An 18,430-nucleotide genomic window follows, 5' to 3' on the forward strand; every position below is an offset into this window, starting at 1 on the left:
CACAAGTATAATTTAAATCTTTAACTTTTTAATCATTATTTTTTACTATTTTTTGAGCTACTTCCTTTAGCCTTGGAGCCTTTTCCACTTAGGAGTGGACTAACATTGCTAGCATCTATTTTAGATAGCCTTCGCTTGTTATTTCCTAGGATAGCCAAACCAGCATTGGGAGGGGTGGAGGAATATATACCTAGAATCCTTTGTGGGGGATTGAGCCAAAGGGGAGCAACTCCTTAGCTTGTGATCTATCATCTTCAAACATCTCTTCCAAGTTGTCTTCCTCCATCCTTTTGTTATCCAAGTCATTGATTTTCTTTTCAAATGCATCTATACGCATTAGCAAGTCTTGGGAAAACTTAGTGCCATCTACAAAATCATAATCTATGTCATGATTTAACAAGTGGAGCTTAACACAACAAGAGATCTTCTAAAAATACCAAGGAATGTAAGAGCTTCCACTAGCTAATGCAAAAGTTTAGCTTTGGAAATCTAGGAGAACGATAAGCATAGAAGCATCATTAAGCCAAAAGGCTTGTCACTTACATCTTGAATGAACAGAATTCACACCCATGTGCAAAATGAGGTCCATGAGACAACTTGTAACTTAAAACCCAATATTTCAAGATGCTTTATTGTGCACGAAGTGAGAATTACTTTGCCATACAACAATAAATCATGGATTGAATACTTGGATAAAATCAAAACAAAGTTGGAGACATACATAAAACACAAAGTAATCGATTTTTTGCAGGCCATTAATTAATTTTTCGGATGTATATATCAACGGAGCCCAATCTTTGCAAGCTTGCTTCATGGAAAACAAGTATAGGACTAGTCCATTGGAACAAAAGGCCATCTAAAGAATGTCACTCATATTGCATCAAATAATGCTTCCGACCAGAAAAGCGCAAACCATACCCATCTGCCAAGCATCGAAAGATTACATGGGTTCCCTATGTGGCCCATACCCTTTAACTTCTTGTTGAAAGATGTGGGAGAGCTAAACTCATTCATTGGATTACTCTAAGCACACAAGGATAAGAGAGGATTCTATATGTACTTGGGATTCTAGCACTTTCTTATATTTAGATCCACGTATGCTTTGGCAGTATAGACCCCCCCTGACTGGATAAGCACTCAGCCCATGTATTAGAATCTCTTTTGAAGTTCTTTCCTAAGGTATTCTCTTAGTAGAAATTGCTCTTCTTTGCAAAACTAAGCATTGTTGTAATTAAGGCATCTTGTAGACTTTGGGAATCTAGAAGCTTTTGCCGTTTAGATCCGCATATGTTTTGGAATTGCAGACCCCCCTGATTGGATGTGCACTCAGCGCTTGTACAATCCCAACCTCACCAAAGCAAGCAGTTGAGGAGTTACGAAACCACCACTTTTGCTTGCTCAAGGCAGAAGTGCACTGGGCAACGCCGAAGCTCTCAATACCATTCAGCGACTGACAAACAACAGAATCTTCGAAACACTCCGACCTCAGTTTGCAGAGCCCTGATTCAACACGATATCCAGAAGAACAAGGAAAACTTCCGAGCTTCTGGCTATGTCCTACTCCTTGGAAACATGCATGAATCTCTGTGTCAGATCATTCTTGTAGTGCTTGCAGGCACATCTGTAAGCTTTGTGTGCGAAAATATTATGTCATTGACTAATACTTTTCTAAATTCTGCTTGACGTTACATATTTTATGGTGGGACATGAGAACACCAACTTGCAATAATAGAGCACTGCAAAACAGACAAATTCAACGGTCCTCAGTTCACCGGTGCACAAAATTTGATGAATCCTGTTCACTGCTAGAGCTGTTACATGGTGCACTGCATCTAGCTTTGAAGGTCTACAAGATTTTCCTCCGATTGCCATTCAAGATCCCCGGATATTCAATTGCTTAGGATTAGGGGAAAAACAAAGGGGCTATGGTAATACCAACCAAGCTAGATGACACATTCTTCCTCAGTGGGCAGAGGGATTGTGAGATTTGAAAAACTCAAAATCAGGATGCCGAACATTCAACCTCTGTAACCAAGACTCTGCACACCTATACAGAGAAGCAGCATGTCTCCGTTCAGGATTTCCCACTGTTGTCCATATAGATCCACGGAGCTTGTAATGAGCCAAACCAAAAGGCTGAAGGATAATCCGCGATGATTCCCTCTCAGATGAAACAGTGACTGAGCATTGCAGAGGGCCACTTTTTGGTTCAACTATTCCAGCAAGTGTACCATCTAGTAAAGTGCATGCAGAGTTTTAGTTTACAGGCATAGTCAACTATTATATGGAATAAAGCTGTCCTTTACAGACCTCTACCATGATTTTATACCATCAAACGAATGTATTCTACAGAGGGGAAGCCTCCATGCCAACATGTTGAAGGTGTCTTTCAATTCCAATATCATGGAAGATAAGCAAGCACTTTGATTTCTACCTCTTTGGTCATGTGCATATAACTTGAAACATTCATTTCAATCAGCAACAGAAGTATAATACTTAATTATAAGGCCATCTAAAATTTGGATGTCACTTGATGCAGAACAAGGATGCAAGGGAGCCTCATGCACCTGCACAAATGTTTAATTTAGTTAAAAGAAGACAAGGAGGTAAAAAGAACACCTTGTAGGGATGTTGATAAACAATGGAATGTAAGAAAGCAAGCTTCAAGGTCCCGTAGAGTTGGGCCAGTAGGTATCCGGTAGATGGGATACCTGTGTCCCAGATCATTGGAATTAGCCTCATTGCAACAATGCAAGGATAGACAACCAGTGTATTACGATCCTACCATGCGACTGACACCCAGCTTGCAGGCAGCAGATCTATGCTCCTCATGGAGGTCAGGGCAGGGAACCCACGTGAAAGCTCTGCAATCTAGAACCATGGGACAAACACCACAAGATATTGTGCATTTAGAAAACTTGAGGACAGCAAGGCTTAGAACATTTACAATAATTATTAATTGTGGATTAGTAACCAGACAATCATGACATGTCAAAACAAATCGCCTAGCACATGTGTTACCTTGTCTACCAAGGGCACCCGAGCATGTGGAGGCGTTTCTTCAAAATATTCAAAGAAAAGATGTCCACTCCAAAGTTCTGAGTTCTCATCGTCAGATTCTGTATCATTATCAAGATGATCACAACCACAGCATGAAGAGGCCTCCCTTTGAGCAGCACTATTACAGTTACATCTCCAGCAGCACTCTGGCATCCTTTCACTATCCCAATCACTACCACCCTCGCTTCCAGAGTCTCTCGTATCACTTTCACAAGTGTCGCTGTCTTCCTCTAGCTGCCTGTGCAGGCAAATACTCATCATTTTATGATTAATATGAAGAAAACCTTGGGAAAGCAAGATACTACCTGTAACATGCTAGTGTTTATTCAAAACCCAGATTGACATACACTGAGTAATGACCTAGGCAAGGACAATATGAACTCATAACTAATGAATACCTTTGCCTTGTAGAAGGCATTTTCCCTGACCGTGTGTACAGCTGCAAAGCAGACAAGTAAGGCACATAGTACTGCATTACAATGTCGTGTTTGCCCAAGGTAATTGGTACACCTGCTCCATACGCACTCCACTCATCGAACTGATCCCATAGATCTTCTAAGGTAAAGAAACGAACTCGTTCTGCATCACCCAACAGTTGCCCTTGTTGGCAACCCCCCAATTGACAACTCTGTGATCACATCCATGGCCGACACAGAGTTTAAAGTACTGACAAAAACTGAGTTCAAGCTACAGCCATTGCTATATTGAGAATGTAGAACTGATAGATAAGCAATCTTCTCAATATCCCAAAGAAACGGCATCCTATATTTGCAATTGGATGACCAAACAAAGTCAGAGTTGTCTTAATCTTCTAATATAAGAACTTCATTATGCGTCATGTTCTGATCAATTGGAATTACAGCTCTGCGTCTAGCAGTCATGCAAAGAATCTGCTCCAAAAAAGAGAATTCACAGAGACCTGTCACAAACATCAGTTCCATGCTGACTTTATCTTCCAATCTAAGACCTTCAATACGCATCATGATCCGAAAAATTGCGACTGCAGCTCTGCAACTAGCAGTCATACAAAGAATTTGCTCCAAAAGGAGAATTCACAAAGGGTCGTGCCACGGAAATCAATTCTTGCTGACCTTTGGTAAGTGCTGCGGCCGGATGGCAGGGCAGGTGGATTCCAGAAAGAGGTCAAGATTGCAATGGACGGACTTCCGCAGCGGTGAATGAGAGCTCAGCAACGGCTCGGATTGAGGAGCGGGGGCTGAGGCCTCTTTGTCTGCACCGACTCGAGGGGACTGTCCGGGCTTGCGAGCGAGAAACATCTGCTTTGAGTGAAGGGGTCGCTTGCCAGCAGCCATGGTGATTCGTGTGCGTACTACGACTGCAGGCATGCACGCGCAACTAGATACCCACCAGCACAGGTGAAAGCTCAGCTCATCTATGTCAGATGCAGCTAGAAGACTCCAACGCTCTTAGAGAAATCAATCATATGCGGTCTTTTGACCGCCGATTCTTCCTCTTCTCCTCCTTCTTTTGCCTTCTTCAAGCTTCGGGCAATGGTGAAGAAGAAGGAGGAGGAGGAGGTGCCTCTCAAAATGCGCTTGCAGTTCTACATCTGCAGCTTCATCTTGACCATTCCTCAGAGGAGGAGGCTATGGCAAGCTTCCAAGATGCTTGCCTCGTATGTGTTTATCTGTGCTTTTGTGAGAGATCAATGCAGTTGAAGACCTGAGCCCCTCTCTCTGTTGTGCTGCTGCACTGGCAATGGCCCCAACTGCTCTTCTTCTTCGTCGTCCTCTTTCTTCTCCTCCGCTTTCCTTCTTGTCATCATCATCATCATCATCATCAATAATAGTGATAGAGGGCATCCCCGATGCCTGTCACGTGCCCCTCTTTGTTCGCATTTTGGGACCATTTATTTTCTAGAAAATAGAAAATCATAAACGGGATGGATTACATTTGCAGCTGACGTGATTGGGGCCCGCTTTTGCCACTTGTCACTCGATTCGGTCAAGAGGAACCCAGATACCTTTCGGCCCCGGGCCCCCACCCTTACTATTGGATAAATCCCCACCTCAATAAACGTTTCTTAACTGCTTTCCTTGCAGCGTCTACAACACCTCGTGCGAATAGACAATACAATACCCTTGGGACAGATGTGAAGTATGCAGCACTCAAATAGCCTTAGGTATGAATAATTAGATTTTATTCCACCGTCCTTTTGCAACCAACATGATGTAACCAACTCTTCACGGACTCTAGTTGGTTGGAGGATGGCTTTTTTCCCATCACATTTGCTTTTAATCTCCTTCCCTGCGCTCTTCATCTTCTTTGGGTTGGCATTGTCCTTCTTGCCATGTTCCTTTATGTGTGGAGGGCTCCTCCCAATTGGCTTCATGTGTGTGGTCGACTTCCTATGTGGATGCCAAAGACCTGCCCTACCCATCCCACCAATGCATCTCAATTTGTTGAGACCCTACTTGGTGAAGTCTTAACACCGCCCTACTTGGTCCTCTCTCCGTTGGCCTGCTGTGCTAGCCAACTCAATCTGCCCTGCCAGCATTCTTGCTAGTGTTACCCTTCTTGTTCTTGAGTTCGAGGTTGCTTTGCCTCCTTATCTCAGCTCCTCGTCTTGGAATCAATCATCCTCTCTTCTCAACCTAAAAATCTCAATTGCTGGTATTGGCTTCTCTTTTTCTCTATTTGTCGTGTGTGCCAAGTTTGGGTATCTCACTAAGTTGGAATTATTCAATAAGTTGGAAGCTCAAGATGTTGTTTTTTGGAACACACTTATTATTGTAATGTTGAACATGGGCTTCTCACTAAGGTGATCAATCGTTGTGATTCTTTAAGTCACCTATGATCACCTATGATGACATGCCATCAACTTGGGATATATCTCTTGCATGTACCTATGAGCACGGGCCAACAAATTGGAATGTTGTAATCTTGTTATTATATCCAATCAATATTAATTTTCTTTTTCTTAAATTGTCACCTCTGCATCTCATTATGAATTGTCTCAAAATAGTTGAGCTTTTCCATATAAGACTCCAATAGTTATGCGAATTTACAAATTCATTGTTAAATTTGGTATGCCATACTCAGGTAGTTCACTATACGTATACCCTTTATATCACCTGCATTCAAGGCCTATTTATAAATATCCTTATCTGTGAAATTTTCCTTCATAAAACATAACCCTTTTCTATTCAATATATAAAATAACCCCTTTATATGGGACCCTTTTGTACATTTAAAAAATATGTAAAAATGGTAATTTAAAAATCCCTTATGTTGAACCCACATGATATATACATATATTTATGACTGAGCTCCCCAAGATGCCATACAATTAATTATCTTACCATAGCCTTATGATATATGGTGCTTTTTATAGTTTATATTTTTAATGAATGCTCATTTACAAAGGAAATGATGATATTGAAGAAGCACATCATTAGTGAGCCATAGAAATGAAAATTTTGTTTGTGGACAGAAGGGGGAGAGATAGAAGAAGAAGACGAAAAAGTACATGAATCTTGAGCCTTACTTTTGAGGTTAGGGTAAGGGGTGCAACAATGTATTACTTGGGCCTTTATATTTATTTAGAAGGATGCTTATAACACTAGTAAGACCATTTAAACTTTGGGATGTTAAAAAGTACAACTATTCTATGATACTCTTGTGCCAATGCTTGTTTGATCATTCATTCCATCAAAGATCAACATATGTTTTAACAATCATTGCTTTCACAACAAAATTGGCCTTTCAAATTTCTTTCCTATTTGTTTGGTTTTATTGTTGAAGTCATTAGTAGCTTGCTTTTGCAAAGGTGCAGATACAATGCCCTTTGTGATAAGAAGTGAGGATTTAAAGTTAAGGTGCTCGGCTATCCCATTAGCAAGATAAAACTTATCTTTAAGAAAACCCTATTGCACGGTTGCATTGTTTCACATAAATAGTGACATGTTGTCTTTTTTTCCTATTTTTTCATTTGTTCTGATTGACTAGAATATAATGAGCTAAGCATACAACCACATGTAAGACATGCCCTTAGGCATAGTCTCTTTGCTATCCATGGTTGTTCGTACTTGGCTATTATGATTGGTGCTTTGAGAGAACCCATGTGTGAGTTGTGCATGTTTATGGTTGGTACTTGGCTACTCATCATACTTTGATGTTTTGAGAGAGCCCATGTATCTATTACTTTGGGGTAAATGTGTTACCTATGTCCTTGGGTCTATTTCTTTCTTTCATAGGATGCTTAGAAGACTAGCAAGACCATATGGTTATTTAAACTTTGGTATGGTTTAAGCACTACGTGCATTCTATGATACTCTTGAGATAATGTTTTTTTGATCATTCATTCCATTAAAAGTAAATGTATTTTTTATCATCATTGCTTTCAAAATAAGTTTGGCTTTTCAAATACCTTTCCTATCTATTTGATTTCATTTTTCGAGTTACTAGTTGCTCGCTCATGCAAAGGTGTGGATACAATGGCCTATGTGGTAAGAAATTATGATTTGTAATCAAGGCCCCTCTTTTGTACCATTGGCAAGATAAAACTTGCCTTCAAGGAAACCCCATCACATGGTTTTTTCACATTAGTGGTAGTATGCTTTGGTAGCAGTGTTCAGTTGTTTTTTCATTCTTTCTCATTGACTAGAATATAATGTGCTAATCACATAACCATATGTAAGGTATGCCCTTGATGCATAGCCACTTTGGTATCCTTGTATCACTTCTATAACAAACGATACAATTTTCCTTCTCTAGGGTTTCATCTTCTTCTCGACTCGATCCTAGAGCTGTTGGTGAGCACATTAGATCCCAAGCATCTATGGATGCGAGCTTCTCGAACCATGCCTCGATAAGAGCATGTCATTGAATATTGGTAACTATTAATATGAAAATAATAATTATTATTTTACTATTTATGATACGAGTTGATCTATAAGAGCTAATTGCAGTCTCTTGGCTAAAGTTTCAATCATAGAAAAGGTGTAAATGATGTTTATGTGTATTTTGTACGTGAGATGTATCAATCATAAAAGAGATGCAATTGAGCTTTATGTGAATTATTGAAAATATTAGATGCAATATAGATGTTCTTAAGACCTCTATTAACTAGATATATGCTTTTACATAGGAGCACCCACCATACTTAAAGGTTACACTATTTGATGTGTACCGTCACACATGAGTGCTTTGCTTACATCCTTTGCCCAAAAAGGCATGTAAACATTGCTAGAAGAGCAAGAATGATTGAGAACTTGAGGGTTGAGCATGGTGCACACATTGATATATCATATCAAAAGACTAGCTACCTTGTAGGAATACATGGTGCTTGTGCTATTATAGATGCTTGGTGTTTTCAACCAAGAAACTTTTTGCTAGTTTGGAAAGAAAGTTGAATGTGGCTTGAAAGAAGAACAAAAAGGCTTAGCATGAGAAGGCGAGTTCCTTATGGGACTTGCTTGAAGATTATGAGTATACTGTGCCAAGGAAAGAGTACATATGTGTATTTGTGATGAGAGCCATAGAGAAGTATGATTTAAAAAGACAATACCACGTCCAAAAAACATGAAATTGCATTGCCAAGGGTTACCCAAAGCATATAAGTGCCTTAAAAAAAGTATTATTAATTTTTTGCATAAGCAATACAATGTACTATATGATCCTTATGATAAGATTTTTTGTTTGTATTTGTGTATTTATTAATTAATTTATGTTTAGAAATGACCATATGCAGAAGAAATAGAGGAGGTGCAATAAGTTCAAGGTGAGTGGACCACTCTTTTTGAGGATTAGGGTAGCACTGATCATTATCTTGAGTTGCAAAGAGTAGAGCAAGATTTTCAAATGGCTTTGGATGAAGTGTTTTAGGATAGTCCATCAAGTACTCATGATTATACTACATTACAAGTAAGTTCTCAAGTGTTTTCCTTGCGTTTAGATAAAATCCACTATATTATTTTCAAGTCTTCATTGTTTTTAAGAATTGTATTATTGCATAATTATTATTGTGCATTGCAAGGTGAAGGGAAGTGCTTCACAGTCCTTTTTCTCTCACAATGCAATGATTGAGCAAGACAATCAGGAGTGTACCTTACACCGATTAGTATATCCTCTCCTCTATACCATTTGCCTCCCACTATATATTCATGATTGGCACTAATATCATTGAAGCACTGAAAAACAATATTAGACCCATTAAAACAAGGGGAAAAATATGAAGCTTCGAGGTACATGTGTATTGTGAATAGTGCATAGTTGGTATAGATTCCATTTCACAATATGATTTATTTTTCCTTCAGATTAAAGCAGGGTACACACATTGAGCTTGGCAAGTTTATTGAAGCTTTGATTATGCACAACGATGAGTTCTGCAATGACTTATGCACAACAACTTATGTATAATGATGACTTATGAAATGACTTATGTAGAGCTTATGCACAATGATGATTGATCCAATGAGTCTTATCCAATGCCTTACACAACAACTTATGTATAATGATGACTTATGCACAATGACTTTTCCAATGACTTATCCTACAACTTCTATGCAATGAGTCTTGTTCAGTAAGAAAGGAGAAGCACATTGACTTATGTAGAGCATACCTTAGGGTGATAAGTACTTGTATAAGATATAAGGTGATATAATGAACAATGACATAGAGATGCACATTGACTTCCACTCTTCAATGCATTACCTAGTGTTGGGGGTAAAGGCATTTGTGCCTAACCACTTGTGTATTCATTACACTGACATTACCCACGCACTTGTACATTGTAGGTGGTGGATGCCCATCATTATCACTTTATTCTTTATTCTTTCAGTGATATTTGAATAAGCAAAGGATGGTCACACATTGTGATTGTTGGAGTTCTCACATCCGGTGTCTTTTACTCTCGCTCTCTTGGTTCTTCCATTGTAGCTCTTGCTTCTGCTTGTAGGCTTCAACTCAGGGCTTCATCCTCCCTTTAATTGGTATCAAATCTGAGATCAAGGAGCTTCACCCACCATTGCTTTAGCCCAAATTTGATTACCTACATCACTTCATTTAGGACAACCATTGCTTCAACACTTCAAGGTGAGCATTGATCTTCCACTTACTCTTTGCCTAATCAAGCTTCTTTCAAGGACTCTTGAGGCTTTCTTGAGCACTCTATAGTACTTCTTTGCTACCATATTCAGCTCCAGACTAGTATTGTGACCTGCAATAGCTTGCACATATTTTTAGCAAGTCTTCATTTACTCGGAACAACCATCTACAATTCTAGGACATCATCCCACACTTGAACAATACCTTGACATTGTACTTGGCACTAATTGGCTTTAGTTTGACACTCTCCTAAGGAGATATATTTCTATAATTGGTTTTTATTCATAGTGGACCTACTGTTTATAGGTTTGGATAGCAAATAATAAGCTCCATTGTGCTTGTTTGATGCCTATTTGATATCGGTAGATGCTTGGAAAATGTTTTGAGATGCTTTATGGGATGTATTGAGCTTGCATTGGCTCAGTTTTAGCAAAGATTTTAGTGTTGTAATATAGTAGCAACAAGCTTCTATGAGGGAAAACTAAATGTCTATTGTTCCTAGATGTCATTCGGGTGTTTCATATCAATGTATTCATGCTTAGCATAAAGCTTTTAGCTTCGACTTTGAGATTGGTGACATTTATCTTGGTTGTGGCTACATGCCTTTGTTACTTCAGTGGCTTACATAGTTATGGGATTGAATAACCTATTCGATTTTATGCTCTTGGCTTATGCTTCATGTATCTTGGATACTCGAATGTCATGTACTTATTGTTTTAAGCTTGCATTGCTCATTTGGCATTCGATTTTGTTCCACTAGGAGTTACTTGTGCTACTTGGAAATTTTCCATTTGAGCAGAGGATTGGTTTTATGCAATTAACCTTACTTCAGTGAGATTGTGGGACTCAGTTGCATTATAGTCAAGCTCTCTGGGTGCTATTTGGATGTAGTTGTTGCATAGTGGGCTGATTTGATTCATGCTACACGTGCTTAGTCGATTGTGTATTTGATGGTTCTCTTTTGTTATATTTGAGACCTACTATATACATGACAGTTATGCCTATTGGATGTATCTCTCTCTAACACATTGAGTTTGGCAGTTCTTGGTACCGGTTGCATACTCAATTAGATTGCTAGTGCTTTGCACATATTCCACTTCTTGCAAGATATAGTTGGCAGTTGCAAATTGGATTTTATGGAATGGTTGCTCACACCTGCCTTTGGGTTTTATTGCTATCATTATTTTTAGCTTGTTGTAATTGCAGGTTTATGTATCCTTTATGAGGACAGATGCTTTGACTTGACTTTCATTTACTAGCAATTACTGGACAACCCTACTCTTTGTTGTTTCTCCTTTGTTACACATTTTATTGACTTTGATTTTGGATTTTTTTTTGTTATTTACTTTAGTTTGTTTGTCTTGGACCATGCTTTCATTTCTTGCAATATGGCTCGTGGATCGAATGACAGTACTATCTTTAACATTGAGAAGTTGGATGGCACAAATTATTACTATTGGAATGCATAAATCTGGTAGGTTCTAATGCAGAAATCGTAGATCAAGCCATTGAGACATGAGGGTGTAAAACCCAAACACTTTGATGTAGAGGATTGTGCTAAACTGGATGAGTTATGTAAATCTACAATCATTTTGTCACTCTCTAAATAGATCTACTATAATGTTGTCTCTAATGGGCAGACTACCTAATAGTTATGAAATAAGATTCTCAATATCTATGATAAGTAGAGCCTGTCTCTCAAATGTGTTAGTTGAAGCAACTCATGGACCTTCATATGAAGGGGGGACTTCCATGTCTATCCACTTAAATGAGTTTTATTCTATTTTTAGCCACTTGTCTTTAGAGGGACTTGAATTTAAGGATACACTTCCTCCCATGTTCTTGCTGGTTACATTGCTTGAGTCATGGGACACATTCCTACTGATGTGCAAATTTTCATGCTGATAGGCTGAAATTGTAGAATGTAGAGGGTGCTCTCTTGAATGAAGAGGTTAACAAAAAGAATATAGACTTCCTGCACCACTCATGCTTTGATAGTTAGAGGTAATAATGATAGGAGCGATGATGACCATCGTGGGAGAGACCCTCAAAAGTTTCGTGCTCAATCACATGGATAGTCTTGCAGTAAGTGCTGTGGCTGTAAGATTGCATTGACTTATCACTATTGTGGGAAGCATGGTCATATTTGGCCATAGTGGTGTAAAATGTGTGATGAGACAATCACAAAGAAAAGGGAAATGATAAAGTGCAGGAAAAGAATGATGCTTGCAACATTGCCCCTAGCAAGTCCAGTGTCAAGATTAAATAGATTAATGTCATGCAAACTAATTCTAATAATGACTACATAATCATAGCTTCTTCTCTTGATGTTTTGCAATTGATGATGAGACTGATGCTTGTCTACTTATGCTCAGTGTTGGTTGCTTGATTTAGGGTATTCATTTCATGTCACCCCTCAGCGAGAGTGGTTTCACTCCTATCATAGCATGACATGATCTATGAGATTGGATAATGATCTGACATTGGATATTGTTGGTATTGGAGATGTTCATTTGTAGCTTCTTTCAGGCAATACATTCACTTTGCATATACCATGTTCTAGCTTTGACCAAAAGCCTACTTTTAGCTAGATAGTTGGATGATGCAAGTTATGTTGTATCGTTTGGTAATTTATCATATAGGGTTACCCATGGAAAACTTGTGTTAGCATGAGATGCCAAGTCTAGCACTCTTTATCCCTTACTTGTACTTGGGTCTATCAACCATGTTTTAGTAGTGTAGCTATAGTACCACATGTATTGTTATGGCATCATCACCTTGGGCACATGTCATTAAAGGGAATGAAAATACTTACCCATTTGCAATATCTTTTGCCCCTTGACTATAAGTGGTTTAATTCATGTGATCATTGTATTTATGGCTGGCAGACTCGTAATTCACATAAGAAGTCTAGCATTATGTGCAAGGGTGAGCCTCTAGCTCTTGTTTATTCTGATGTCTATGGATTTATGCCTTGAAAGTCAGTATGTGGTGTGAAGCATTTTGTTACTTTCATTGATGATCACTCGCATGAGGGCTTGGCATACCCCATAAAGCAAAAATTGGAAGTCTTGGCTACATTTAAGTATTGGCTTGCTTTTGTTGAGAACTAGTCTTTCAAGAGCGAGTTTGTAGTATGCTTATGAGGCATGCTTATCACAACACTTTTGGATGGAGGCAATTACTACTACCGTACATTTGATTAATCAATCCCCATGCACTTCTCTTGACTATGAGGTTGGAGAGGAGGTGTGGTCTAGAGAACCTCCATCATATACTAATCTGTGTGTCTTTGGTTGTGAGGCTTTCTGGCATGTTCTTAAGGACAAGTGCAATAAGCTAGATCCTAAGTCTATGAAATGCATATTTCTTGGTTATGGGGATGCAGGTGAGATGGGCTATCATCTATGGAATCTGCAAACTCAAAAGGTATTTGCAATCGTGATATTATTTCCCATAAGAAGTAAATGCATAAGCAGTCTAAGCAGGTCATTGAGGTACGTAGGGTGATATTTTAGGAGGAGCCTCCTATTATTGTATAGCCAGCTAGACAACATATAGCATGTGATGCTCTAGTGAACTAGGACCCTGATGTTAGATAGGATGTGCAAACCCTATAGCCTATTTCATAGTGGTCTACTAGAGATAGACGTTAGCCTGATCGATTTGTGCCCTCTATGGACTATGTTATGGTGATAGATACTAGTGAGTCTCTTACCTATGATGAGACCATGTGTGGAGGTGATAGTCACTCTTGTGAGAGGGTCGTGCAGTCAGAGTATGAATCATTGTTGAAAAATCAGTACATGGGATTTGGTTCCTTTGCCACCTAGTGGAAAGCATGCTATCCTTGGATACCCCAAGCCTGCCTAAGGGTTTTAAAAAAGAGCATGGTATTGAATTCGATGAATTCTTCTCTCTTGTAGTCAAGATGACAACCCTCCACTTGGTATTGGCTTTGGTTGTGTAGCTAGATCCAGAGACATCTATCATATGGATGTCAAGATGGCTTTCTTACATGAGGACTTGCACGATGAGATTTATATATAGAAATCTAAGGGATTTGAGAAAAAAGGTGGGGAATACCTAGTGTGCAAGTTGAAAAAGAGCCTTTATGGCCTTAAGTAGGCACCTACGGAATGGTACCATAAGTTTGATGCTTTCAAACACTCACACAAATATATGTGCAGTGATATAGATCCATGTTTATATGGAAGAAGTCTCATGATAATAGCCTTATGATTTTGGCACTCTATGTTGATGATATGTTGATTGCTAGGAGCGCTCATGATGAGCTGGATGCCTTGAAAGTTCAGCTCAAGAAAAGCTTTGAGATGAAGTGCATGGGACTAACCTTGCATATTCTTGGGATGCGCATCACATATAATCACTCTAAGGGGATTCTTTACTTGTCGCAAAAGGAGTATATTTAGAATGTCCTTGAGTGGTTTCATATGTAGGATGTTAAGCCTATTGGTTGTCCTTTACCTTCTCATGTGAAGGTTAGTCAAGCTGATTGTTCATTGTTTGATAAGCAAAAGGCCGAGATGGATAAGATCCCTCATGCATCTATAGTGGAAAGATTGATGTATGCCATGATAGCCACTCATCCTCACATAGCATTTGCAATTGGAGTTGTGGCACGCTATATGGCTATACCTAGAAAATAGAATTGGGATGTCATGAAGGGTATCATGAGGTACTATAAGGGCACTGTAGATATGTGCATATGTTATGGTGGCCAGGATACTAGACTTGCGGGGTACATTGACTCTGATTATGTAGAACATGCAAAGATAGTAGGAAGTCCACCTCTAGCTATGCCTTCATCTTTGCTAGAGGTGCTATTTCTTAGATGTCTAGGGTATAGAAATACATGACCCTTTTCACTACAGAGGCAAAGTATGTTGCAGACAACACGAAGGCTTGCAAGGAGGCTCTCTAGTTAGGTCATCTAGTGGTAGACCTTGGTATTACTAATGTGGTCTCTACGTTGCATTCAAATTCTATATGAGTGCTATTTAGTTGGCCAATAATCTTGTATTCCATGCAAAGACAAAGCACATTGAGGTGCATTACCAATTTATTAGAGAGGTCATTGAGGATAGATCTATCGAACTTGTCAAGATCTCAACCGACCAAATTCCTATAGATTCGCTCACACATTGTGCCCATCATTTTCACTTTTTTTTTATTCTTTGAGTGAAATTTGAATAAGGGAAGGCCAGTCACACATTGTGACAGTCGGAGTTCCCACATCTGGTGTCTCTTGCTTCTTCCACCACTATAGCTCTTGCTTTCACTCTCGTGGGCTTCCACTCATGGCTTCCTCCTTTCACCTAGAGGGACACAATGCCAGTAGTGGTTTAGCATGAATAGAGAGGGACAATAGAATCATATCATATCTAAAGGTACAAATCATGAGCACAACATCAACATCCTAAGTATGGATGAAAATGCATGCATAGTCACTTGCACATTGGGAAATGTAAGAGCAAACTACCAATCCTCATTCTTGTCAATGTAGGTACAATTAGAAATAGTATATGTCATTATAAGTTTCATCATAGGGTTGTACCATTCTACCAAACAAAATAGATGCCATTGCATGTGGAGCATACCTTAGGGTGATGGAAAGCAAGGCATGACAAGTATGGTAGGAAAATACAACCATAGGGTCCAGTAATAACGTTTTGGTGCAAAAAAGAGGATAACATATGCAAGTTTTTGGGTTGAACCTCATATGGATCCTTCCTCCACTAATACTTACACCTCAGTACACTTGTGACACAAGGACACTTGGGTTGTGAAGGAAGATCCCAATTCCTCATTTGGACAAGGGTGTCCTAGACATGTTTAGATTACATCTTTCTAGATTTTAATAGATTCACCTTTCATAAGGATATCAATCTTGTATGGAGTAAACAAGTGAACAAGAGATACTTTAGCACCTTGTAACTTTTGCATGTAAGCATCACTTGTGTTCACTTGTATGAGGAAACATCATCCTTGATCCTCTTGAGGAGCCATCTAAAGTCCTCTATAGAAGACACAAGATCACTAATACACGCACACTCTTACCCTAGAACATGGCTTCTCTAAAATTAGATTTTCAGTATCATAAGGATTGGATATGTCGTACCAAAAGCCTATACATTATCAATGATGGATAGAACTTGATAAAGGTGAGGAAAATGACTTTTTAAGATAAGCCTCAAGATATATAGATGTTTGTAGACATTAATCCAATCATCACAATCACAGTAAATTGATTGCATACTCACATGATACTATTTTTTGTGTTGAGTCATATTAGCCAACTTTAAGAGAATAATTCCTTCATTAATGACTTGAAGAGGTGCAAAGATTTTCTTTGATCCTTTTCCACTTCTTCAAGTCTAGCGACTCCCTTTTGTTGTGTTGTTTGAGTACCTCCAATGTGATGCCTTTTTCCTCATGCAAATCACTTAGCGTCATGCTATAGCTCTCATTGTTAAAAGAGAACTTTGATGAGGCAAAATTGAGTAGGCTTGGTGCAATGGTACTACTTTCTTGTGTTGTCAAATCATTATTTTCAACAAAAGAATCCATGTATCTCAATCTCCTCGTTTGAAATTTCTTCATCCTTGTCAAGCCCCTCAATCTCAATATTAGACTTCATAAACACCATACCCATTGACTATATAGGCATGTACCACCAAAACATCATAACAATGTCACAATGTATCTACTAGAAACATGAGAGAAAGAGAGAGAGAAATGTAGTGAAGATTTTAACATTAGAAGCTTAGGTGCGGTTGAAATAAGGACCTCAAAATTTCATTCCAAACATTCACTCACTTACGACTTTTGTGCAAAAATTTCTATTGGTAATATTGAGAGCATTTTTGGCAACAACAATTCCAAGCAAACTTTGGATTTTGATTGGTTTAGTTTACTATATTTGATTGGGATTACATTTTATGCTAGGTTTACTTTTGGTCTAGGGTTGCAAAAAAATTAGTAGAATTTCCAGAGCCCACACTGCTTCATTTAATGTTGAGGTAAACCCCGCAAGATTTTTCACCACTACTTGATGAGGCTATGGGGCTCATGCAACATGTTGTGATGAAAAACTGATGGCCAATCAACTTTTTGACTGGTTGGGTCTACAAACTTCATTGTGTTTACTTGTATGTCTAGGTTTATTTTCCAAAAAGTATGTGGTAACCATGGCCAACCCACTTTCCGATGGACTAGGTTTACATTACTGGCCGGCTTTACTTTTTAGCAAAATATCAGTCACAATTGCTTCCATATCCTAGGTGCATTGGGGGAAATAGATTCCAACTCCTCGAGGTCTTTAAGACTATGTGGAAGAGATAGTGTTGAGGACCAGCCCCCTCCAATCTTATCTAGGGCTTCAAAAGCACTATGGTGCATCATTGTAGCTTCATCCCACAAGAAAAGGATAGGTCTCCTTGAATAATCTTGCAAGATAACTCTACACATATATATTGCATGTAAATTGGCCCTCCAATTGCAATAGAGTTCTGAATCTTGAGTAGGTTGTTTGACCATTTGACAATAGCAATGCTGCAATACTAGATGATTTGATTGCCAAAGTCAAATGACTGTGCATACAAAGTGTTGCTAAAATATGTTTGTAAAAAAATGACTTACCTAAACCTCCTCGGTTCATCCAACAAGGACAATTCGCCTTCACCAATAAAAATGCATCAAGAACAATGTGAAATGTAGCATTCTATCCTTCATTGGGTCCTATTTTCTTTAGGCAAAAGTTCATGCTTCTTTGTGCTAGTCATATTCAAGCTCCAAAAGAATAAGAGGGTTTTCTAATGACACTCCACTTTGCAAAAACTAAATTCCTAGAAACCCATGGAAATCAAACAAAGTTCACCCATATTGTCTTAGGAATGTTTGCAAGTGTTTCAAGGCTTTGTTTCTTGCCTCTTAGTGTAGTCTATCACCCTGCAAACTAGCAACTATTCTTAGGCTTTATGATATCCTCCATAAGGGGGAAAATCCTCCCACAACTATTCTAGAGATTTATGATATTCTTAGGCTTTATGATATCCTCCATAAGGGGAAAATCTCTCTCACAACTATTCTAGAGAAGCTGGTTTTAAAAACACCAATATTTCCACACAAAAAATTCTTAACTACACACCAAGCTGCATGTGTGAAGCTTTCTCCAAACATTGAAACCATTCTTCATTGCTCTCCAACATGCCCATGGCTAAATAGACCTCCTTGAATGTGGGGTATAACATAGAACCAATTGTCAGCAAATCCTCCATAG

General features: G+C 38.8%; 1 protein-coding gene across 1 annotated transcript; it reads right to left on the reverse strand.

The window, feature by feature from the left end:
• Nucleotides 1-857: 857 nt before the first annotated feature.
• LOC148015319 (uncharacterized) lies at nt 858-4,875 on the reverse strand. Its single transcript, XM_087665511.1, has 6 exons — nt 4,152-4,875; nt 3,459-3,688; nt 3,022-3,298; nt 2,786-2,871; nt 2,620-2,711; nt 858-2,234 (listed from the first exon to the last, which is right to left on the reverse strand). Exons 1-6 carry the CDS (start codon nt 4,404-4,406, stop codon nt 1,963-1,965), a joined length of 1,212 nt encoding a protein of 403 aa, XP_087521637.1. The 5' UTR covers nt 4,407-4,875; the 3' UTR covers nt 858-1,962.
• Between the last annotated feature and the right edge of the window lie 13,555 nt (nt 4,876-18,430).

Source organism: Lygodium microphyllum, chromosome 24, assembly GCF_053477565.2.
Source record: "Lygodium microphyllum isolate KBCC chromosome 24, Lygodium_microphyllum_v1.1.10, whole genome shotgun sequence".
Taxonomy (NCBI): Eukaryota; Viridiplantae; Streptophyta; class Polypodiopsida; order Schizaeales; family Lygodiaceae; genus Lygodium; species Lygodium microphyllum.